The following is a 26221-nucleotide window of genomic DNA, read 5'->3' as shown; positions in this document are numbered from 1 at the left end:
GCAGGAGTGCTTCTGTCAAGTTTGGAAGGTAGGAGACGAGATACTGGAAGAAGTAAAGCTGTGAGTACCGGACGTGAGTCGGGCTTCGGTAGCTCAGATGGTAGAGCACTTGCCCGCGAAAAGCAAAGGTCCCGAGTTCGAGTCTCGGTCGGGCACACAGTTATAATCTGCCAGGAAGTTTCATATCAGCGCACACTCCGCTGCAGAAGGAAAATCTCATTCTGGAAACATCCCCCAGGCTGTGGCTAAGCCACGTCTTCGCAATATCCTTTCTTTCAGGAGTGCTAGTTCTGCAAGGTTCGCAGGAGAGCTTCTGTAAAGTTTGGAAGGTAGGAGACGAGGTACTGGCTGAAGTAAAGCTGTGAGTACCGGGCGTGAGTCGTGCTTCGGTAGCTCAGTTGGTAGATCACTTTCCCGCGAAAGGCAAAGGTCCCGAGTTCGAGTCTCGGTCGGGCACACAGTTTTAATCTGCCAGGAAGTTTCATATCAGCGCACACTCCGCTGCAGAGTGAAAATCTCATTCTGGAAACATCCCCCAGGCTGTGGCTAAGCCATGTCTCCGAAATATCCTTTCTTTCAGGTGTGCTAGTTCTGCAAGGTTCGCAGGAGAGCTTCTGTAAAGTTTGGAAGGTAGGAGACGAGGTACTGGCAGAAGTAAAGCTGTGAGTACCGGGCGTGAGTCGTGCTTCGGTAGCTCAGTTGGTAGAGCACTTGCCCGCGAAAGGCAAAGGTCCCGAGTTCGAGTCTCGGTCGGGCACACAGTTTTAATCTGCCAGGAAGTTTTATCTATCAGTTGATTTCTGCTGACTATTAGCTGCCAACAGATAGTCTTGAACTTATTTCAGAATTTTCTCCTGGGAAAGCTGTTGTGCATAACAAACTGTGGTTACGACTTAAATACCTGACTGGGCCTTTTATCACTCAGCAATGCTTATGTACAATGCTTGCAGAACTGCAACCTTCGTACTCAGTCAACGTTTGCATGCTTCTTCCCCAGCTTATGCACCACTTTGTAATCAAATTCACTCAGTCATAGGGCTCACTTTGTCAATCTGCTGGAAGAGTCCTTTAATCCTCATAATCATTTTAATGAAGCGTAACCTGTCACTAGTTTGAACTCTTAAGCCACTCAAATAACAGGAGATGTAAGACATAGCATACATAACTGCCAATATTTTCTTCTCAGTTGTGGAACAATTTCACTCCGCTTTTTTCAGCTGTTGGAACAGGTATGGTTCAGGATGTTCTCTATTATTTACATTCCGAATAAGGACACATCCAAGCGTTATATTGCTCGCTTCACAAGAGACAATGAATTCTTTTTCAAAGCTTAGAAGTATCAAAACTAAACCTGATGTCAACACTTGTTTCAAAGTATCAACCACTGTTTAATATTAGGTAGACCATTGAAGTTTTGCTCCTTTATGTAATAAATCTTTCAAAGATTCAGCACTTTCAGCAAAGTGCATCACAAAATTATGATTATAATTACAGAGACCCAAAAAAGATTGCAATTATTTAGCTGTCTGTGGTGACGAGAAGTTCCAAACTGCTGCTAATAATCATTGCTCTGTTCTCACACCTCCCTGACTGATCATGTGCCCAAGATAATTACCTCTGTTGGTGCAAAATGACATGTGCCAATGCTTAGCATTAGTCATGCTGTCCTCAGTTTTTTGAACACTTCCTCTTGCTATTGTACATAGCATCCCATGCCCTTTGAAAACGCTATGATGTCATCAAGATAAACCATAAATTGTCTTGCATTAGGTCCTCTACATACCACATGCAATTATCTTTGAAAAGTAATGGGTGTATTCTTGAGTCTGAATGGCACTTGACGGTACTGAAAATGGCCCCACAGTATGGTGAAAGCCGTCTTCAGCCGATCTTACAGCGCTGCCTTCAGCGCTAGTTGTCCAGAGTTCGGTATGGGATATGCATCAGTGATGGTTCGTGCATTAAGGTATCGGTAGTCATAGCAAAATTTTTCTGGTAGCTTCTGCTGTTCCCCATGTGCTTTCACTGTATTCAATAATACCATCTGCTAGGTGTTGGTCGATAAATTCTTCCATTATTGGTTGCATACAATTTGGAATTCTTTATGGTTTCTACGCCGTGGAGCGTTAATCCCTGTCAGTATTCTGCGCTGTGTGACTGATGTTAACAGACCAAATAGATTAAACAGATCCGCGAACTGCAGTAACAAAATTTCCATCACTTTCCTATCATTCCCTTGTAAATGTTTTACTTTTCATGTGAAATGTCTTCCAATGTATGAAACACCTCCATTTTCACTTAACGACAGTTTTATTGCATCGGCAGTACTCACTTGACCTACCCGTGTCGTCTTCTTCTAAAATGTGCAAACTGCAATCAAAAAACCCTCTGGCAGACTTATTTCGTCCATGTCAAAATTATCGAGACTGATAGGAACCATAAAATCTCCATCCACATCACTGATGTATACTATACTTCAGTGACAGTGTGACTTATACAATTTGTTGCTAGTTACAAATGGCTCTACAACATATAATGAACCATTGGGTAGGTTCATACCTATACTAACTGAGATGAACTTTCCTGTACCTCGCGGTATTGTGTCATGCAAATTAGACTTCAGTGCTTGTGTCTACTGTTTGTCTGGTTACACTTTCATGACTGATGAATCTTGTGACATCATATTACTTGCAGCTGTTGTCCCTAGAGGAAACAAAGTCAGTTCAGGTGTACACTGCGAGAGGTCAATTTTTGCGTGATTTTTAACAAAAAAAGTCGAGTACCAGGATCACACAATGCCCTTCCCCAACACACAGTAAATGCTTAGTTCCCAGGCTAAAACTGAGCACTGTAGTTCTCAATCACCTCATGTCATTATCAACCACTCGATGCAACCTATACCATGGAGACCTCAATCTCTTTCTGCCCAAGAGATCCAGATTGACACCCAACACATGCAGCCATATGATGAATGAGGCCCCCATTCCCACTCAACGACTGAATATATGAACGTTGCTTGTCCTGGGTTTTCTTCCGGCAATCACGCGTCTTGTGACTCACCTCCCCACATTCATAATATCCCAGCTGACGGACACTGCTTCCCAACGTGGCCCTTGTGCCCACACCTGTAACACTTTAGATTAGAGGAGAAAAAACCGCAGTCACTCTGCCTCCATGTAGCAATGTTCCTCTATTCGTGTGGCAAAGCTAAAGGCGCTGGGCAAATCACTTCGGTTCTATAGTTGGACCCTCCTTGACATGTCAGCAGAAACGTACACTACAGGCCATTAAAACTGCTACACCACGAACATGATGTGTTACAGACGCGAAATTGAACCGACAGGAAGAAGATGCTGTGATATGAAAAGGATTAGCTTTTCAGTGCATGCACACAAGGTTGGCGCCGGTGGTGACACCTACAATGTGCTGACATGAGTAAAGTTTCCAACCGATTTCTCATACACAAACAGCAGTTGACCGGCGCTGCATGGTGAAACGTTGTTGTGATGCCTCGTGTAAGGAGGAGAAATGCGTACTATCACGTTTCCGACTTTGATAAAGGTCAGATTGTAGCCTATCGCGATTGCGGTTTATCGTATCGCGACATTGCTGCTCGCATTGGTCGAGATCCAATGACTGTTAGCAGAATATGGAATCGGTGGGTTCAGGAGGGTAATACGGAACGCCGTGTTGGATCCCAACGGCCTCGTATCACTAGCAGTGGACATGACAGGCATCTTGTCTGCATGGCTGTAACGGATCGTGCAGCCACGTCTCGATCCCTGAGTCAACATGGGGACGTTTGCAAGACAACAACCATGTGCACGAACAGTTCGACGACGTTTGCAGCAGCATGGACTGTCAGCTCGGAGACCATGGCTGCGGCTACCCTTCACGCTGCATCACAGACAGGAACGCATGCGATAGTGTACTCAACGACGAACCTGGGTGCACGAATAGCAAAACTTCATTTTTTCGGATGAATCCAGGTTCTGTTTACACCATCATGATAGTCGCATCCGTGTTTGGCGACATCGCTGTGAACGCCCATTGGAAGCGTGTATTTGTTATCGCCATACTGGCGTATCACCTGGCGTGATGGTATAGGGTGCCATTGGTTACACGTCTCGGTCACCTATTGTTCGCATTGACGGTAGTTTGAACAGTGGACGTTACATTTCAGATGTGTTACGACCCGTGGCTCTACCCTTCATTCGATCCCTGAAAAACCCTACATTTCAGCAGGATAATGCACGACCTCATCTTGCAGATCCTGTACGAGCCTTTCTGGATACAGAAAATGTTTGACTGCTTATTTTCTCTATATATAAGTGATCTGGTAGGTAGAGTGGCAGCAATCCGTGGTTGTTTGCTGCTGATACTCTCGTGTATGGGAAGGTGTAGTCGTTGATTAACTGTAGGCGGTTACTGGATGACTTAGACAAGATTTCTAGTTGGTTTGATGAATGGCAGCTAGCTCTAAATGTAGAAAAATGTAAGTTAATGATTTGGAGGGACAAACCCATAACGTTCGAATAGAGCATTAGTAGTGTTCTGTTTGACACAGTCATGTCGTTTAAATATCTGGGGGTAAAGTTGCATAGCGACATGAAATGGAACGAGCATGCGAGGACTGTGGTAGGCGAATGGTTGCGTCAGTTTATTTGGAGAATTTTGGGAACGTGTGGTTTATCTGTAAACGAGACCGCATATATGACTTTAGTGCGACCAATTCCTGAGTAGTGCTCAAGTGTTTGGGCTCTGCACCAGGTTAGATTAAAGGAAAACACTGAAGCAGTTAAGAGGCGGGTTTATAGATTTGTTACTGGTACGGTAGGTTCAGACAACTCGCAAGTATTACGGAGGTCGTTCGGGAACTCAAATGGGAATCCCTGAAGGAGAGGCGACGTTCTTTCGAGAAACAGTATTGAGAAAGTTTAGAGAACCGGTATCTGAAGCAGACTGCAGAACGATTCTACTGCCACCAAAATGCATTTCGCGTAAGGAGCACGAAGATAAGGTTCGATAAATTAAGGCTCATACGGGGGCATATACATCGATGTTTTTCCCTCGCTCTATTTGCGAGTGGAACAGGAAATGAAATGACTAGTAGTGGTACAGCGTAACCTCCGTCACGCAGCGTGCAGTGGCTTGCGGTGTATGTACAGTATGCAGACGTATATTTCGAACACATCCAAAGTCCTATTCTCTGCCTCACGGAGCATGAATCTATCAAACTTCTCACTGTGCGTCAACTAGTACGTTTGTGTATCCAGTTTTTTAGTTCTCTCAGAAAAACACTCTACCGATTCACCGTGTTTCTGCGACAGTCCACTGAGTTTCTCTCTGGTCAGCCTTGCACTGTTTCGCTTACGATAGCGCTAGACGAGATTAGTAGCCAGTTCTTCAAACGTCGAGATCTCACTAAGGATCTGGTGGTACATAACGTAAGTTTCTTCGTCGCCTTCTAACCTCAGTTTATCTATTTTCAATGCTGGTCCCTCCGACCATTTTCCTAACTCGGCTATATACACTACTGGCCGTTAAAACTGCTACACCAAGAAGAAATGCAAATGATAAACGGGTATTCATTGGGCAAATATATTATACTAGAAATGACATGTGATTACATTTTCACGCAATTTGGGTGCATAGATCCTGAGAAATCAGTACCCAGAACAACCACCTCAGGCCGTAATAACGGCCTTGATACGCCTGGGCATTGAGTCAAACAGAGCTTGGATGGCGTGTACAGGTACAGCTGCCCATGCAGCTTTAACACGATACCACAGTTCATCAGTAGTGACTGGCGTATTGTGACGAGCCAGTTGCTCGACCTCAATTGACCAGACGTTTTCAGTTGGTGAGAGATCTCGAGAATGTGCTGGCCAGGGCAGCAGTCGAACATTTTCTGTATCCAGAAAGGCTCGTACAGGACCTGCAACATGCGGTCGTGCATTATCCTGCTGAAATGTAGGGTTTTTCACGGATCAGATGAAGGGTAGAGCCACGGGTCGTAACACATCTGAAATGTAACGTCCACTGTTCAAACTACCGTCAATGCGAACAATAGGTGACCGAGACGTGTAACCAATGGCACCCTATACCATCACGCCAGGTGATACGCCAGTATGGCGATAACAAATACACGCTTCCAATGGGCGTTCACAGCGATGTCGCCAAACACGGATGCGACTATCATGATGGTGTAAACAGAACCTGGATTCATCCGAAAAACTGAAGTTTTGCCATTCGTGCACCCAGGTTCGTCGTTGAGTACACTATCGCATGCGCTCCTGTCTGTGATGCAGCGTGAAGGGTAGCCGCAGCCATGGTCTCTGAGCTGACAGTCCATGCTGCTGCAAACGTCGTCGAACTGTTCGTGCAGATGGTTCTTGTCTTGCAAACGTCCCCATGTTGACTCAGGGATCGAGACGTGGCTGCACGATCCGTTACAGCCATGCAGATATGATGCCTGTCATATCGACTCCTAGTGATACGAGGCCGTTGGGATCCAACACGGCGTTCCGTATTACCCTCCTGAACCCACCGATTCCATATTCTGCTAACAGTCATTGGATCTCGACCAATGCGAGCAGCAATGTCGCGATACGATAAACCGCAATCGCGATAGGCTACAATTCGACCTTTATCAAAGTCGGAAACGTGATGATACGCATTTCTCCTCTTTACACGAGGCATCACAACAACGTTTCACCGGGCATCGTCGGTCAACTGCTGTTTGTGTATGAGAAATCGGTTGGAAACTTTCCTCATGTCAGCATGTTGCAGGTGTCGCCACCGGCGCCAACCTTGTGTGAATGCACTGAAAAGCTAATCCTTTTCATATCACAGCATCTTCTTCCTGTTGGCTAAATTTGGCGTCTGTAGCAAGTCATCTTCATGGTGTAGCAATTTTAATGGCCAATAGTGTACTTCGCATCAGCAATAAAAACACTTACATTCTCGGTCGCTTTTTCCGAAAAGGGTGCTATAAGGTTAGCCACTGCAGGATCGAGGGAATCCTCTGTTATGCCAGTCCTGCCTGCATATCTGCCCCCCCCCCCCGCCAAATTCTATAAATCCCTCCAGATCCTTGAGCGTTATGCACTCCACCTCGTCTTCCGTATACGCCTCCCGTCCCCCACGTGGATCCTCTATGATCTCATTCCTTTCCCCCATCTGCTCATATTCCTCGAACATATCCGCATCCTCTACACCTCCCTCCACCTTGAACCCCCTCACCCCCTGGTTGCTCCTCTCCTCTCCCATCCGCGCCCCCTGCCACGTCTTCACTGTTGCGTCCCCCCTACCCTCCATCACTACACCCTACATCTCCTTTCCCAAGGTGGCTTCCATCAACTCCCCCTCCCGGATGATGCCCTCTCTCCCTCCATTTATCCCTGCTATCAACTCTGATCCTCACTCCCCCTCCTTTCCTGTGTCATTTTCCTGGGCTCCCTCTCTCCCCCCTTCCATCCTCTTTCTTCCCCACCTCCCCTCTCTCTGCCCCCTTCTCTCCCCTGAGTCCTTTTCCATTTCCCTCCTCTGCCTCCTCTCATTCCCTCTCGCATCTGCCCTTCTCCCCCTTTATTAGTCCTCTCCCTCCTTGGTTCCCCCGCCCCTTTTTTCGTTTTTTTCCTTCCTCCCTCCTTGTTCTTCCCCCTCCTCCAGGTCCACACCCCCCCCCCCCCATCTGCCTTTGGCTCGGGAGTGTCATCTTTGTGCCGCCACTTTCGTGCAGTGTTCTACATTGAGTGTTCTACAGTGAGTGTCTTACAGTGAGTGTTCCGTGTTGTGTTTTTTGGGAAGTGTTGCAAACGGCCATCATACTGTCGCTGAGTGTGCCTTTTATCTCTTGCGAACAGAAACCAAACTGTCGCCGTGTTTTTTTTAATTGTGTGTGTGCTATGTTACTTGTCTGATTCCTGTGTCTTTTATTAACGTTGCCAACCCCTTTTGCTTTCTGTTTTAACTTTCCGCATTTTTCCGCCATTTTACACTTGACGTCACTGTTTTATCGCCTGTTTTTCTTGTTTCTTTTCTTCTTCCATTTTTTAAAATAAAAGTCTGTAGGCTGTAGAGCAGCGTACTAAGCTGCTGTCAGCCCGCCCCCTTCGGGGGGAATTGAAAATCAATAAAAGAAAAAACAAAAGATCGAGGGAAGGGATGGGTACACCTAACACAATTTTGGCCTCCACTGACTCAGAAGGTACTTGCCCATCAGCGGCTTCCCATTTTTCTACCCTCCTATGCAGTGTCTCGTTGTCCTGCTTATGTAGAGCTGTAATCTCCAGCAACGCTGCTGTTTGCCCCTGGGCTTCCCCATTTCGTCCAAAGTCGCTACCATGTGTGTGGCATTCGTGTAACCTCCATCTACTGTTATACGAGAAAAATACAGAAACAATAAGCCTAATACACAATAAGAACAAACTGCGCTTAATATTTGTGCGGTACCATGGTCCAATGGGCCTCTGCACAATACTGCGCTACTTGACTAAACCACCTACGCATACTGCACGTAGCTGACACAGCTTTAACACATGAAAAATCATGCCTGGACAAACTGCATACTAAACATCTTACTGGCTGCAGATAAAACTACCTTGTATCCCCACGGAACAAAGACAAATCCGCAGGTTCTTTCGGCCTAACAAACGACACTTTTAATATGCAGCTTAGGTCCTTACAGCTCAACATGGTCACTGCCAGAGACACAAGATGAAGGCCAAAAAATATTAGTCACTCACTGCAGCGCATCATTGTGAACTGAAGTCCGTAGCCGTTGTCCTTACAGCGGATCTGTGCAGCCGATGTCGGCTGCTGCTGCTGTAGATGTGTCGGTGTGGCATCAGGCGTAGATGTCTCTAACGCTAACAGCCGCTTGCTGACACCAGATACAGGGTTCGGTTCAAGACCCCTACAGCCGTCAGAATCGTGCTGAGCAAGGATGCAGTGAGGAGGATATGTTTACACTCGAAAGCGCCAAGAAAACATTATTCCCAGTGATACATTGGGGGTTGTAGTCTTCGGTCCGAAGACTGGTTTGATGCAGGTTTCCATGCTACTCTATCTTGTCTAAGCCTCTTCATCTCTTAATAACTACTGCAGCCTACTTCCTTTTGAATCTGTTTCCTGTATTTTTCTGCATAGTTTTTACTCCCCAAACTTCCCCACAATACTAAATCGGTGATACCTTGATGTCTCAGAATGTGTTCTATCAACCGATCTCTTCTTTTAGTCAAGTTGTGCAACGAATTTCTTTTCTCCTCAACTCTGTTCAGTACTTTCTCATCAGTTACATTATCTATCTATCTAATCTTCAGCATTCTTCTGTAACATCACAGTTTAAAAGCTTCAATTCTCTTCTTATCTGAAGTGTTTATCGCCCACGTTTCACTTACACACAAGGCTACACTCGAAACAAATACCTCCAGAAAATACTTCCTAGCACTTAAATCTATATTCGATATTAACAAAATTCTCTCCTTCAAAACACTTTTCTTGCCCTCTCTACTTCAGCCATCATTAGTTATTTTACTGCCCAAATAGCAAAACTTATCTACAACTTTTAGTGTCTCATTTCCTAATCTAATTTCTTCAACACCGCCTGATTTTGTTCTAATGCACTACATTGTCCTTGTTTTGCTTTTGTTGAGGTTCATCCTAGAAATTGTTCAAATGGATCTGAGCACTATGGGACTTAACTTCTGAGGTCATCAGTCCCCTAGAACTTAGAACTACTTAAACCTAACTAACCTAAGGACATCACACACATCCATGCCCGAGGCAGGATTCGAACCTGCGACCGTAGCGGTCGCGTGGTTACAGACTGTAGGACGTTCATCCTACATCATCCTTTCAAGACCCTGTCCATTCGATTCAACTGTTCTTCCAAGTCCTTTTCTGAGCCTCACAGAACTACAATGTCATCGCAAACCTCAAAGTTTTTATTTTTTCTCCCTGAACTTTAATCCCTTCTCCAAATTTTTCTTTGGTTTGTTTTACTGTTTGCTCAATGTATAGACCGAATAACATCGGGGCTAGGCTACAACCCTGCTTCACTTCTTTCTCAGCCACTGGTTCCCTTTCACGCCCATCAACTCCTACAACTGTCATCTGGTTTCCGTACAAGCTACATACAACTTTTCGCTTCCTGTGTTTTACCGTTGCTATCTGCATAATTTCAAACAGTGTTTTCCAGTTGAAAGTGTGAACAGCTTCCACCAAATCTACAAAAGCTATAAATGTAGGTTTGCCTTTTCTTAACCTTTCTTCTATGATAAGAAGGGTCAGTACTGCTTCGCATGTTCCCACATTTATTATTCAGAAATATAGGATTGCCTTCCCCGGGCCCTGGCATTTCAGTTGAGCTGGCGGTGCGCAGACCCCGTCAGAAGCAGTGAGTAGGCGTCTGCACGGCGATACTGCTGCGTACAGGACAGATTATGTGACAGACGTGACGTCACGCCCGGTCGACGCCCCCAGGCCTCGTAGCCAGCGCGGCACATTTCGAACAGCTTCTTGGCCCTACTATTGAAGCCTCCAGTAGGCCAGCAGGTTGATGGCGATCTCTGTACCCCACCAGTGATGAACCGGAAGTTCTCACTGCAGCGTGCAGTGGTACAGTCCCTCCAGCGAGATTTGTGACTCCATAGAAGACCGTAGACGATTAGGCGTGCAGAGGGTCGACTGAAATAGCGGTGGTTGTTAGTGTTTAACGTCCCGTCGACAACGAGGTCATTAGAGACGGAGCGCAAGCTCGGGTTAGGGAAGGATTGGGAAGGAAATCGGCCGTGCCCTTTCAAAGGAACCATCCCGGCATTTGCCTGAAACGATTGAGGGAAATCACGGAAAACCTAAATCAGGATGGCTGGAGACGGGATTGAACCGTCGTCCTCCCGAATGCGAGTCCAGTGTGCTAACCACTGCGCCACCTCGCTCGGTCTGAAATAGCCTCATCTGAATTACAGAACAGGTGCAACTGAGATCATTGATGAACAGTTTTCGTATGTGGTCAGCTCTCCGAGTGGCTTCAGACTTTCGTTAAGTTCGTCTTTCAGACGCTCTTTTCTGCTGCATCAGTGGGACTTTTTTGGAAATTTGTGGTGAGATCTTATGGGACCTGTGACGTATATATATATATATATTCGGTGCCTACAGTGTCACGTCTTGCAGTGTCACACAATTTTTATTTTTAAAGGGGATCACTTAAGACTATTTCCATGGGTTCGCCCCTCAAATATCTCCCTCATATCACAAAATTGTCGTCTTATGTAGTACAAAATGAAACAATAAATTCCTTTTAAAGCACAGTTTCGTATATAATTTATATTCTGAACCTTACACCTGTGTCACAGAACAAATCCTACCTCGAGAATACTTTACACAAGTTTAAGGGAAGAAATGCTTCCGATAATTATTACAGTATTTAAAGAACATCAAAATATGAACAGGGTGAAATGAACAAACAGTACATGAGACTATGTTAATCAATTCAACTGTAAAAAGCTAAGGAGCATATTATTAGCGAAATGAGAAATATGCAAAAGTGAAATGCCAAAATAAGCACTTCTCAATTAGGAGTAAATCAAAACAATCAGAATGGCTGAGAGAGGGCACAATAACATGAGCTATAAACGAATAAGAGCTAAGCAACTAAGCAAATAAGAGAATAGGCAAAAATGAGATGCCAACAAAATGAGAGCTGGCCGATTTTTTTTTTCTTTCTTTATTGTGATTTCATTCCCCTGCCCCATATGGGCAGAGGAGGGCTGTCAGCGGCACAATCCGCTCCTCTTCAGCCGAGTGACATAACAACTTAAAAAGAGCTGGCCGAACTCCGTCGGCACTTATATACGGTTGCGCTCGTGGCGGCACCTCGCGGCCCATACGCAACACGTGCGCCTGCTATCGCAATGCACTCTTAGCGCTCGCGGCGGCGTCTAGCGGCCCGTACGCAAGTTGTGCGATTGCTGTCGCATGGCGACCCTTAATATATGATGTTACAGACCAAACTGCTGAAGTCATCGGTCCCTAAGCTTAACCACTACTTAATCTAACTTAAACTAACTTACGCTAAGGGCAACGCACACACCCATGCCCGAGGGAGGAGTCGAACCTCCGACGGGGGGAGCCGCGCGAATCGTAACAAGACGCCCTAGACTGCGCGGCTACAAGCGCGGCATCAGTGGATGAATATTTATTGCTGCGTTGTGACTGGACTTTGTTGTGACTGCTCTGTCACCGTATTACTGTAACTCTTGCCGTGATGTCATTGTGCTCCGTTTGCGGACCTGGGAACTTGGCCGGTCCCGCGTGTCACAATCGCTTCCGCGTTCCCCCGTCCTGTGATTTCCCCCAGCTGGCAGTCTGCTGGTCATTGACTTAGGCTGAGGCTTGTGGCGTTGCCAGCGAAGGACATTAAAAGTTCTTTAATGTTTGCTTGTAATAATATTCCGGGGTTCAACTGAAGTTTAAGATACCGTTGGTTTCCATAAAACAGTTTTGTGCAAGTCTCTAAATATGGTATGATTTTCTGTATAAACTTACCTCTGTTATATGTATATGATTGAAGAATAGAAAGCACTGAATCACAAATCGTTATAGGAACCGAAAGTTAGCTAAAAGCTGGTCGCTGTGGCCAAGCGGTTCTAGGCGCTTCAGTCCGGAACCTCGCTGCTGCTACGGTCGCAGGATCGAATCCTGACCCGGGCATGGATGTGTGTGATGTCCTTAGGTTAGTTAGGTTTAAGTAGTTCTAGGTCTTGGGGACTGATGACCTCAGATGTTAAGTCCCATAGTGCTTAGAGCCATTTCTTGAGTTAGCTAAAACCAGAAATGCCGGCCGGAGTGGCCGTGCGGTTCTGGGCGCTACAGTCTGGAGCCGAGCGACCACTACGGTTGCAGGTTCGAATCCTGCCCCGGTCATGGATGTGTGTCATGCCCTTAGGTTAGTTAGGTTTAATTAGTTCTAAGTTCTAGGCGACTGATGACCTCAGAAGTTAAGTCGCAAAGTGCTCAGAACCATAAAACCAGAAATAACTTCAGCAGAAATTTTTAGAAAGGATCTGAAGGCGTTCGTAAAGGATACATTAAATACAGTTGACGGTGTTGTATTTGTTGCTGTAAGAAGTAGTCTACCTTGTAGCGAAATTGAAGTAGATAGTTCCTGCAAAGTTAGTATGGATTGACGCTATACTTGACAACGCTATACTTGACTTAATAACTGGAGCCTTTTACCGCCCTCCCGACTCAGGTGATACAGGTGCTGAACAATTCAAAGAAGACTTAGACAAAATTTACAATTGATGTGATAGATGGCAGCTAGCTCTAAATATGGAGAAATGTAACTTAATGCAAATGAGTAAGAAAATCAAACCTGTAATGTTCGGATACAGTATTGCTAGTGTCCCATTTGAGATAGTCAAATCATATTAACAGAATCTTCCGTCGGTTCTTGGTAGAACAACATTATAATAATAAATGAAAAGCACCAGTTTGCTTTTGTTCTACAATATTATTTTTATTGCTAACCGGTTTTCGGCTTACAAGGCCATCATGAAGATGGCCTTGTAAGCCGAAAACCGGATAGTCAAATCGTTGAAATATCTGGGCGTAACGTTGCAAAGCAATATGAGATGGAACGAGGATGTGAGAACTGTAGTAGGGAAAGCGAATGGTCGACTTCGGTTTATTGGGAGAATTTTAGGAAAGAGTGGTTCACCTGTAAAGGAGACCCAATATATTACGCTGGTGCGACCTATTCTTGAGTATTGCCTGAGTGTTTGGGATTTGTACCAGGTCGGATTGAAGGAAAACATCGAAGCAATTCAGAGGCGGGCTGCTAGATTTTTTACCGGTAGTTTTGAACAACACGTAAGTGTTACGGAGATGCTTCGGGAACTCAAATGGGAATCCCTGGAGGGAAGACGACGTCGTTTTCAAGAAACACTGTTGAGAAAATTTAGAGAACCGGCATTTGAAGCTGACTACCGAACGATTCTATTGCCGCAACATACATTGCGCGTAAAGACCACGGGGATAAGATACGAAAAATTAGGTCTCAGACAGAGGCATATAGATAATCGTTTTTCCCTCGCTCTATTTGCGAGTGGAACAGGAAAGGAAATGACTAGTAGTGGTACCGGTTACCCTCCGCCACGCAGAGTACAGTGGCTTGCGGAATATCTATGTAGATGTAGATGTAGATGCAGACTAGAGTCTCATTTCAAATAGGTACACCACTCATATAATTATACATGGCGGTGACTTCAATCTACCCTCGATATGTTGGCGAAATTACATGTTTAAAGACGATGGCAGGCACAAAATATCGTCCGAAATCGTGCTAAATGCTTCTCTGAAAATTATTTTGAACAATTAGTTCAGGACCCCATTCGATCTGTGATTGATTATGAAACCATAACCGAACTCATAGTCACAAATAACCCGAGGCAAATAGTGACAATTGTGACTGATACAGGGATTAGTGATCGCAAGGTCGTTGTAACGAGAATGAATACCATGACAGCCAAACCCACTAAAAATAAATGCAAATATATCAATTAAAGAAGCAGATAAAAATTCTATTCTCGCATTCCTAAGAGACGGACTCCATTCCTTCTGAACAAACTATGAAAGAAAACCAACTGTAGCTTAAATCCAAAGAAGTAATATCAACAGCAACGGAGAGATTTATATCACGTGAATTAATAATAGATGGTGCCTACCCTCCAAGATAAACAAAACAGGTCAGAACACTGTTGCAAAAGCAACGAATAAAGCATGCCAAATTTAAAGGGAAGCAAAATCCCCAAGATTGGCTAAGTTTTACAGAAGCTCGAAATTTAGCGTGAAGTTCAATGCGAGACGCTTTTAATAGTTCCCACAATGAAACTCTGTCTCTAAATCTGGCAGGAAGTCCGGAGAGAGTCTGGTCGTATGTGAAGTACATCAGCGGCAAGACACAATCAATACCTTCACTGCGCGACAGCGGCCGGTCGCGGTGGCCGAGGTCGCCGGCACGGTAGCTCAGCGTGTTCGGTCAGAGGGTTAGCTACTCTCTGTAATAAAAAACTGAGTGATCGGATTAACGATGAACCTAAACGGGTGTCATCGGACGTCCTCCCCGAACAAATTCAACGAACAATATAGAACAAAATGAGATAAAAAAAGCGGTTCTAGGCGCTTCAGTCCGGAACCGAGCGACTGCTACGGACGCAAGTTCGAATCCTGCCTCGGGCATTGATGTTTGATGTGTGTGATGTCCTTAGGTAAGTTAGGTTTAAGTAGTTCTAAGTTCTAGGGGACTGATGACCTCACGTGTTAAGTCCTCAAATGGCTCAAATGGCTCTGAGTACTATGGGACTTAACATCTGTGGTCATCAGTCCCCTAGAACTCAGAACTACTTAAACCTAACTAACCTAAGGACATCACACACGCCCATGCCCGAGGCAGGATTCGAACCTGCGACCGTAGCGGTCACGCGGTTACAGACTGAAGCGACTAGAGCCGCGCGGCCACACAGGCCGGCATGTTAAGTCCCATAGTGCTCAGAGCCATTTGAACCATTTTGCGCGACAGCGAAGGTATTGTTGCCGATGACAATGACACTAAAGCGGAATCACTAAAAACAGTTTTCCGAAATTCCTTCTCCAAAGAAGACGAAGTAAGCATTCTAGAACTCGAATCAAGAACTGCTGCCAACATGGGTAACTGAAATATCCTCAGTGTAGTAAAGCAGGTTAAATCACTTAATAAAGGTAAGTCCTCCGTCCAGAGTGTACACTAACTAAATTCCTTTCACATTATGCTGATACACAATCTCCATACGTAACAGTCGCACTCAACCGCTCGATCGACGAAAGATATGTGCCTAAAGCCTGGAAAGCTGGCACAGGTCACAACAATACTCAAGAAAGGAAGCAGGAGTAATCCGACGAATTATAGTCACATACCACTGACGTCGATTTGCAGTAAGATTTTGGAACATATACTGTGTTCGAACATTATGGTGCCACTGGATGCGTGATTTCCTGTCGAAAAGATCACAATTCGTAGTAACTGATGGATCACCAAGTAAAACAGAAGTGATATCTGGCGTTCCACAAGGAAATGTTATAGGCTATTTGCTGTTCCTAATCTACATAAACGATTTAGGAGACAATCTGAGCAGCCCTCTTATATCATTTGCAGATGATGCTTTCGTTTAACGAATAGTTAAACGAAGTAATCGGAAGATTAAAACCAATTGCAAACTCATTTAGACAAGATATCTGTATTGTGCAAAATTGACATTTGACGCTAAATAATGAAAAGCGTGAGGTCATTCACATAAGTTTAAAGGAATCTGTTAAACTACAGTCATGCGATAGATCACACACATCTAAAGACTGTACCTACGAATTACAGTTATGAATAATTTAAATTGAAAAGATCAGTAGATAATGTTGTGGGAAAGGCAAATCAAAGACTGCTTTTTACTGGCAGAATATTTAGAAGATGCTACAGGTTTGCTAAAAAGACTGTCTACACTATGCTCGTTCGACCTGTGCTAAATTATTGCTGTGTAGTAAGGGATTCTTACCAGATTGACCTGATGGAGGAAATCGAAAACGTTCAAAGGAGGGCAGCTCGTTATGTATTATCACGAAATAGGGGAGAGACTGTCACGAATATGATATACTAGTTTGGGTAGCAATAATAAAAACAAAGGCGTTTTTCCTTGAGGGGAGATCATTTCACGAAATTTCAATCTGCAACATTCGCCTTCGAATGTGAAAACATATTGTTGACACCCTCCTACATAGGGAGAAATGATCATTGTAATAAAATAAGAGAAATCAGAGCTCGCACGGAAAGATTTAAGTGTTCGCTTTTCCCTCGCGCTGTTAGAGAGTGGCTGAGTAGAGAAGTGGTTTGAAAGTGGGGCGATGAATCCTCTACCAGGCACTAAAGTGTGAATTGCAGAGTAGGCATGTAGATGTAGACTGTCCATTTGTGCAATGCATTATTTTGATTGGAGCCTTTCAGACATTAAAGGTTTCAATTATTTCCTTGTAAAACTGTTCTTCCTGATGCAAAATAGTATAAATATGTTAATTTTGATTGTTAATTAGGTAAAAACAGGAGATGTGCCTAGTTTACATGGTTATAAATAGGCTTTCAGTTTTTTTGTAAAAGCCTTGTCGAATTATGGAACAAATAATTTTAAAATTTTCTTAAAAGTCGTTTTGAGACTTGTTGATTTACATTAATATAGAGGGAACAGTTAACTACACTCTGAAAGAAAGTCAGTTTACGTTATTCAGATCCTTTTTGTACATAATTTTAAGAAATAATTAAACTGTATTAAGAGAAAAGAAGTTGGAGGAAGCAGTTTCTATCCTCTCTAGATATATAGTGATGATGATGATTAGTGGTTTAGGGTACTAAACAGCGAGAAACACAGACGTCATCAGTGTCCTAATTAGATGGACTTTTTTCACTAAAGAAGCTCCACCTTTTAAACTATATTAGTTAAATATGTATACGTATCAGATGGAAGAGCAGACTTAAGGTCGATTCACACTGGATGTACCGAGTAGAGTGGAGCAGAGGTTGGCACATTGGATTCGCATTCGGGAGGATGACATTTCAAACTGGCATCCAGTCTCTTGATTTAAGTTTGCCGTGATTTCCCTATACCGCCTAAGGCAAACGCCAAGATGGTTCCTTCGAAAGGGCACGGCCACTTTCTTCTTCCATTGTTTCGTAATCTGAACTTGTGCTCTGTCTCTGATGACCTCGTTGTCGACGGCACCTTAAGCACTAAACTCCTCCTCCTCCTTTTGGATTTACAGCTCCTTGTGTTTACCGTGTTTGCAGTTAAAATTGTTGGATGTAAGGTCCGCCAGTTATGCAAAACATCTAAAATCCAACAATCCTCCTCCTCCTCCTCCTCTTTCTCCTCCGCACTGGATATCGTTGGAATTGAACAGAAGACGTCACTATCAAATGCTTGTGTGTTCACACTAGATTGAATGTCAACACATCACTTCAATTAGGCCAGTGTCGAAAGGAGAAAGTGAAGTTGTGATATGAGATACCGGTGACAGTTCACCCTGTTACAGACCAGAGCAATAAACACCCATAAAAATATTCGCACCAGTAAAATTTTACATTGCATAAGGATTTTAAACTTAAACCCACCCATTCTCCTGTCTCTGTGACGGATATTTAGTAATATACCGGGTGATCAAAAAGTCAGTACAAATTTGAAAACTTAATAAACCACGGAATAATGTAGATAGAGAGGTAAAAATTGACACACATGCTTGGAATGACATGGGGTTTTATTAGAACCAAAAACAAACAAAGTTCACAAAATGTCCGACAGATGGCACTGGACAGCAAAACGTCAGTGACTGCGCATGACAATCGTGTATAAAAGGAGCTGTAATGAGAAAGAGAATCAGAAAGGATACGGATCTTGTACACCTCCCGCAAACTCGATCCTCCTCACCCGCTTGTATCGCCCATCCTCTCCCACCCCCACCCGCTGCCGCGCCTGTATTCCCACGTCCCACCCGGTCTCCATCTCTCTACCCTCCTTACCCTCTCCCAAGGTGGCTTCCGCCAGCTCCCCCTCCCTGATGCTGTCCTCCTCCCCTCCATCTACCCCTCCTATCAACTTTGATCCTCCCCCCCCCACTTCCTGTGTCTTTTCCTTTAGGCACCCTCCCTCCCTTCTCTTTCCTTTTCCCCCATCCCCTTCCTCCACCCCTCTTCCCCCGGGCTTCCCCTCCACCTTCCTCCCTTCCCACTATCTCCCCTGCCCATGGCATCTGCTCTCCCCTCTCCCTCTCCCACCCCCCTCCTCCTCTCTTGGCAGGTCCCCGGACTCGTACACAGTTAGTGAACATTCGCACGCCGGAGATCAACGCCTCGTGTTTCTGTGTGTGCCGTCGTTTTGTGCTTAAGTGGTTCAGTGTTATTCGTTTTGTGCACCTACGTTCACAGGTGACAATTTTCGTCTATGTATGTGTCAAAGTGTCGGAACAAATTTTATCTTGGACTCTATGCCCGTGAACGGCTCCATGTATTTTAAAAAGTGTTTGTCTCCGTTTATATGTCCACCATATTTTTTTTCTCTAATTGTCTTCATTTGTATCTTTTGTGTTTCTCTGAGGCCAAAGAGTGGCGTAGTATGCTGCTGCTGGCCTGCCTGTAAACAGGTTTAAAAATAACAATAAAGAACAAAAAAGAGAGAGAATCAGATGTGCCAGCAGTCGCAGCATGTTGACGTTACCTGAAAAGGCGCTTTTAGTGAAGCTGTATTATCAGAATGGGGAATAAGCTAGTTCAGCGTTACGATCCTATCACCATAGGAAGGGGATTCGAACGGGTAAAGGTCCTTTGACAAATGCAGCTGTGGCGAGAATGATTTCGAAGTTCGAAGCCACGGGTTGTTTAGACGATAGACCCCAGAGTAGCCGACCGAGCACAAGGCGTAATGCTGCTGAGACACTTCAGGAAGAAATGGAGACTGTAGCGGGTTCGTCTGTGCACGGGGAAGTCAGCGCTCGTGCAGTCGCACGTCGCACCGGCATTCCATACACTACTGTTTGGTTGGCACTTAGGCGTACCCTCCGATGCTATCCGTACAAAATCCATCGGCATCATGAACTGTTACCTGGCGATTTAGTGAAGCGGAGGGCATTTGTGGTGTGGGGGTTTCGAAAGATGGCGGAAGATGACGATTGGTTGAGTAACGTGTTGTGGACCGGCGAAGCTCATTTCACGCTCCGAGGGTCTGTCAACGCCCACAACTGCAGAATTTGGGCTACCGAAAATCCTAGAACTGTCGTGGAAACTCCATTGCAGGACGAGAAAGTCATGGTATGGGTTGGATTTACCACATCTACCGTTATCGGGCCTTTTTTATTCGAGGAAATGCGTGATTCTGATTTTGTAACTGCTACCGTGACGGGTGAGAGGTACGCTGATATGTTACAGAATCGCATCATCCCCAGCCTGGCTGATAAACACCTGCTGGAACTTACGATGTTTATGCAGGATGGTGCTCCACCCCATATTGCTAGACGCGTGAAAGATCTCCTGCGAGCGTCATTTGGTGATGATCGTGTGCTCAGCCACCACTTTCGTCATGCTTGGCCTCCCAGGTCCCCAGACCTCAGTCCGTGCGATTATTGGCTTTGGGGTTACCTGAAGTCGCAATTGTATCGTGATCGACCGACACCTCTAGGGATGCTGAAAGACAACATCCGACGCCAATGCCTCACCATAACTCCGGACATGCTTTACAGTGCTGTTCACAACATTATTCCTCGACTACAGCTATTGTTGAGGAATGATGGTGGACATATTGAGCATTTCCTGTAAAAACATCATCTTTGATTTGTCTTACTTTGTTATGCTAATTAATGCTATCCTGATCAGATGAAGCGCCATCTGTCGGATATTTTTTGAACTTTTGTATTTTTTTGGTTCTAATAAAACCCCATGTCATTCCAAGCATGTGTGTCAATTTTTACCTCTCTATTTATATTATTCCGTGATTTATTCAGTTTTCAAACTTATATTGACTTTTTGATCACCCTCACAACTAACATATACAGGGTGAGTCACCTAACATTACCGCTGGATATATCTCGTAAACCACATTAAATACTGACGAATCGATTCCACAGACCGAACGTGAGGAGAGGGGCTAGTGTAATTGGTTGATACAAACCATAAAAAAATGCACGGAAGTATGTTTTTTAACACAAACCTACGTTTTTTTAAATGGAACCCTGTTAGTTTTGTTAGCACATCTGAACATATAAATAAATACGTAATCAGTGCCGTTTGTTGCATTGTAATATGTTAATTACATCCGGAGATATTGTAACCTAAAGTTGACGCTTGAGTAGCACTCCTCCGCTGTTCGATCGTGTGTATCGGAGAGCACCGAATTACGTAGGGATCCAAAGGGAACGGTGATGGACCTTAGGTACAGAAGAGACTGGAACAGCACATTACGTCCACATGCTAACACCTTTTTATTGGTCTTTTTCACTGACGCACATGTACATTACCATGAGGGGTGAGGTACACGTACATACGTGGTTTCCGTTTTCAATTACGGAGTGGAATAGTGTGTGTCCCGACATGTCAGGCCAATAGATGTTCAATGTGGTGGCCATCATTTGCTGCACACAATTGCAATCTCTGGCGTAATGAATGTCGTACACGCCGCAGTACATCTGGTGTAATGTCGCCGCAGGCTGCCCCAATACGTTGTTTCATATCCTCTGGGGTTGTAGGCACATCACGGTACACATTCTCCTTTAACGTACCCCACAGAAAGAAGTCCAGAGGTGTAAGATCAGGAGAACGGGCTGGCCAATTTATGCGTCCTCCACGTCCTATGAAACGCCCGTCGAATATCCTGTCAAGGGTCAGCCTAGTGTTAATTGCGGAATGTGCAGGTGCACCATCATGCTGATACCACATACGTCGACGCGTTTCCAGTGGGACATTTTCGAGCAACGTTGGCAGATCATTCTGTAGAAACGCGATGTATGTTGCAGCTGTTTGGGCCCCTGCGATGAAGTGAGGACCAATGAGGTGGTCGCCAATTATTCCGCACCATACATTTACAGTCCACGGTCGCTGTCGCTCTACCTGTCTGAGCCAGCGAGGATTGTCCACGGACCAGTAATGCATGTTCCGTAGATTCACTGCCCCGTGGTTTGTGAAACCCGCTTCATCGGTAAACAGGTAGAACTGCAACGCATTCTCTGTTAATGCCCATTGACAGAATTGCACTCGATGACTAAAGTCATCACCATGTAATTACTGTTGTAGCGATACATGAAACGGGTGAAAGCGGTGACGATGCAGTATGCGCATGACACTACTTTGACTCAGTCCACCGGCTCTCGCAATGTCCCGTGTACTCATGTGTGGGTTCATGGCAACAGCAGCTAACACACCAACTGCACCCGCTTCTCCTGTGACGGGCCTGTTACGGACCCGTTTGCGTGCTACGACCATACCTGTTGCATACAATTGGCGGTAGATGTTTTGCAATGTGCGGCACGTTGGATGCTCTCTGTCCGGGTACCGTTCTGCATACACCCTGCAGGCTTCAGCTGCATTTCGTCGACACTCGCCATAGATGAGTATCATCTCCGCCTTTTCAGAGTTCGAATACACCATGGTCACAGTTCCTACAACACTACACTATCACAGACGTCTGGTAACACGGTGTACTACAGTTGGTCTGCGTGCGGAGACGAATGCAGAATAACAATAGCAGCAAGCGCTACATGCGGACACTGCGACAGCTAGACCAAACCACAACAGTGCACTACAGCCACACTCGTAAACACGGTCGTCATCGTAAACATATCCCTGCAGATGCTGCTCGCCCACCGTGGCCCGTGTTTGTTACAACACGCAACTGAACGTCGGAGGTTTCAAGCGTCAACTTTAGGTTACAATATCTCCGGATGTAATTAACATTTTACAATGCAACAAACGGCACTGATTACGTATTTGTTTATATGTTCAGATGTGCTAACAAAACGAACGTGGTTCCATTTTAAAAAACGTAGGTTTGTGTTAAAAAACATACTTCCGTGCATTTTTGTATGGTTTTTATTAAACAATTACACTAGCCCCTCTCCTCACGTTCGGTCTGTGGAATCGATTCGTCAGTATTTGATGTGGTTTACGAAATATATCCAGCGGTAACGTTAGGTGACTCACCCTGTATAGTTTTGTTTGAAACTGGAAGTCAGCTGTAACATACTCGACTCGACCCATGTGTATAATCTGATTCTGCTCCCCCCAAGACTGCATTCTAGCTGCTGAGTTCAAAAGTCAAGGGTGGAGAAGAGAGTTGGGGCAGAACGTTTCTACCATTCTGCGCACTGGAGCAATGCTGCCCCCCACCCCTTTACTTCCTCTTCTCCACTGGGAATTGATGAAAGTGATCAAGGGAAATCCCCACATCTTAGCCAATTGTGCAATAGTGGTCATGTGACGTTTAATGGCAGGAAACACCTCTCAGCCAATGGGAGCACAATAGAAAGGCGGGAAACCCAGTGACCAGTGGGAATCGAGCTCTCCCTGTCCCTTTCTTTATTGTATTATGAATCCAGCAGCCTGAGGCCCTCCCTCTCTCATTCAAGGTCTGAACTTCATAGTGAGATGATGTTGAAGTGCCAGCAGCATCAGCTGGGACCAACCAGCGCTCCCAGGGCAAGAGTAATAAGATGTTAGATACGAAACTAAATCTCTAATAATAATGTAATTATGACTATTGCTGTTAACAAATATTTATTGAAATACATATCTATGGTTTGTTATTCTTCCAGGAACACTACACACCCCTGAACTGGTGGTAGTGGAACTGTTGGATGAGGACACCTACATACTACTGGTTACACTGTCGCAGCAGCAGTCCGCAGATGAGCTTCCCAGTTTATCGTACTTGGTGTCTTTCAGCTATGCTGCACCACGTTCATTAAACTATATAATACCATCACCACCGCAGCTGCCACAGCCCGCAGAATCAAAGGTAAGTAACCCATCACGAGTACTACTGTTTGCAAGCACATATAACGTTACTGCATATTGATCTAAACTAGTAAATGTTGGCCTGGATCCAGATAATGACTTTGCTGTAGTTATTGTAGTTGAAAACGCGCAATGTGTTAATTTGAAAGTTCATTTTTCATAGTACTAGAGGGAATATATGAGCAGTATCATGCATTATATGAAGAATAAGATGACAGACAAGTATGATCCTTCTCTTACACTGGTTGCCATTCAAAAGTTAGGCCATTAAGTTACTATAGTTGAAATGCATGGCGAAGCGATGTTGTGAAATTAAATGATATGTACTGTGCAACATAGATTAGTACAGAAAGATAATGTTATTAGCAGGTATATGCAAGAGCTGCCTACTATAAGTCTGTAGACTATTTGAACAAAAATAGTGTTATAATGGACCAGGTAGAACAGTGTATGATTTCCTGTGTATCCCCTGTACCGATGTAGCTCTAAAAGCTGGCTAGCTGGTGTGGCTGAGCGGTTCTAGGCGCTTCAGTCTGGAACTGCATGACTGCTACGGTCGCAGGTTCAAATCCTGTCTCGGGCATGGATGTGTGTGATGTCCTTAGGTTAGTTAGGTTTAAGTAGTTCTACGTTCTAGGGGACTGATGACATCAGATGCTAAGTCCCATGGTGCTCAGAGCCATTTGAACCATTTATAAAAGCTGTACACCTGTAGAGAGGAATTCCAATGTGGATAATACTGACTACTAGCTTTAACACCATACAGGCCGAGTGTATGGCTTGCAGGCAGCAGATATTTTCCGAGTTATGTGGTACCACTGTACAATGTACCTAAAATGAATAAAGCACAGTGTGTTTTTTTTCCTAAAGACTTGTTGTTTCAGTCACAGACAACCTACCCATTCAACAACTATGAAAACAATATAGAGCTTCTCCATACTGCGGTCAGAACACTCGTGCACTGCTGCAGCCCCTGTGCCTGCCCACCACCACTGGAGATGCCAGTGTCGCCTGCTGCCTCCAGCCCCTGGACGCCACCACTGCCCACTGCCTCCAACTGTGCCAGTGCAACTCGCCAAACCACTGGAGGACACCACTGCCTAGTGCCTCTGGTGGTGCCAGTGCTACCCTCCACCCCCCTGGACGCCACGACTGCCCCCGGCATTGCCAGTGCCTCCCACTGTCCTCCTGGACGCCACCACTGCCCGCCTCCCCTGATGATGGTAGTGCCAACTGCCGCCCGCAGCCACGCTGGACGCCACCACTGGAAGGCACCACTGGCTAGTGCCCCTGGCAGTGCCAGTGCTGCCCTCCGCCCCCCTGAACGCCACCACTGCCCCTGGCGGTGCCAGTGCCTCCCGCCATCCTCCTCCAGCAATGCCAGTTCCACCTGCTTCCCCCCTGGAGGGCACCACTGCCTAGTGCCCCTGGTGGTACCTGTGCTGCCCTCCGCCCCCCTGGTCACCACCACTGGCCACTGCCCCCAGTGGTGCCACCACCGACCGCTACCCCCATGGACGCCACCACTGCCCACCATCCCTGGAGATGCTAGTGCTGCTTGCCGCCTTCCACCCCCCTGGACACCACCACTGACAGCTACCCCCAGTGGTGCCAGTGCCACCCACTGCCCCCCTGGCAGACACCACTGGCTAGTGCCCCTGGCAGTGCCAGTGCTGCCCTCCGCCACCCTGGACGCCACCACTGACCCTGGCGGTGCCAGTGCCTCCCGCCATCCTCCTTGACGCCACCACTGCCCGCTGCCCCTGGTGATGCTAGTGCCGCCTGCCACACGCCGCCCCCCTGGACGCCCCCACTGCCCCTGGCGGTGCCAGTGCCTCCCGCCATTCTCCTTGACGCCACCACTGCCCGCTGCCCCTGGTGATGCTAGTGCCACCTGCCACACGACGCCCCCCTGGACGCCACCACTGCCCCTGGCGGTGCCAGTGCCTCCCGCCATCCTCCTTGCCGCCACCACTGCCCGCTGCACCTGGTGATGCTAATGCTGCCTGCCACACGCCACCCCCCTGGACGCCACCACTGCCCCTGGCAGTGCCAGTGCCTCCCGCCATCCTCCTTGGCGCCACCACTGCCAGCTGCCCATGGTGATGCTAGTGCCACCTGCCACACGCCGCCCCCCTGGACGCCACCACTGCCCCTGACGGTGCCAGTGCCTCCTGCCATCCTCCTTTACCCCACCACTGCCCGCTGCCCCTGGTGATGCTAGTGCCACCTGCCACACGCCGCCCACCTGGACGCCACCACTGCCCCCAGTGATGCTAGTGCCAACCGCTTCCCCCCTGGAAGGCACCACTGGCTAGTGCCCCTGGCAGTGCCAGTGCTGCCCTCCGCCCCCCTGGACGCCGCCACTGCCCCTGGCGGTGCCAGTGCCTCCCGCCATCCTCCTTGCCGCCACCACTGCCCGCTGCACCTGGTGATGCTAGTGCTGCCTGCCACACGCCACCCCCCTGGACGCCACCACTTCCCCTGACGGTGCCAGTGCCTCCCACCATCCTCCTTGACGCCACCACTGCCAGCTGCCCATGGTGATGCTAGTGCCACCTGCCACACGCCGCCCCCCTGGACGCCACCACTGCCCCTGACGGTGCCAGTGCCTCCTGCCATCCTCCTATACGCCACCACAGCCCG

At 46.3% G+C, this 26221-nt stretch overlaps 1 protein-coding gene across 1 annotated transcript; it reads right to left on the bottom strand.

Annotated features, from left to right (window-relative positions):
- Window positions 1-8742: 8742 nt before the first annotated feature.
- LOC126249109 (collagen alpha-2(I) chain-like) lies at window positions 8743-25532 on the bottom strand. Its single transcript, XM_049950759.1, has 2 exons — window positions 24652-25532; window positions 8743-8920 (listed from the first exon to the last, which is right to left on the bottom strand). Exons 1-2 carry the CDS (start codon window positions 25530-25532, stop codon window positions 8743-8745), a joined length of 1059 nt encoding a protein of 352 aa, XP_049806716.1.
- Between the last annotated feature and the right edge of the window lie 689 nt (window positions 25533-26221).

Source organism: Schistocerca nitens, chromosome 3 (assembly GCF_023898315.1).
Source record: "Schistocerca nitens isolate TAMUIC-IGC-003100 chromosome 3, iqSchNite1.1, whole genome shotgun sequence".
Classification (NCBI taxonomy): domain Eukaryota; kingdom Metazoa; phylum Arthropoda; class Insecta; order Orthoptera; family Acrididae; genus Schistocerca; species Schistocerca nitens.
The sequence above is the reverse complement of the archived record's forward strand: the minus strand, read 5'-3'. Positions and strand labels throughout refer to the sequence as shown.

Excerpts from the sequence above, each read along its gene's own strand:
- LOC126249109 (XM_049950759.1), bottom strand. The coding sequence starts at position 25,532 with ATGGCGGGAGGCACTGGCACCGCCAGGGGCAGTGGTGGCGTCCAGGGG. Across the intron at positions 8,921-24,651 it reads TGGTGTCCTCCAGTGGTTTG|GGGTCTTGAACCGAACCCTG; the intron begins GCGAGTTGCACT and ends TGACGGCTGTAG.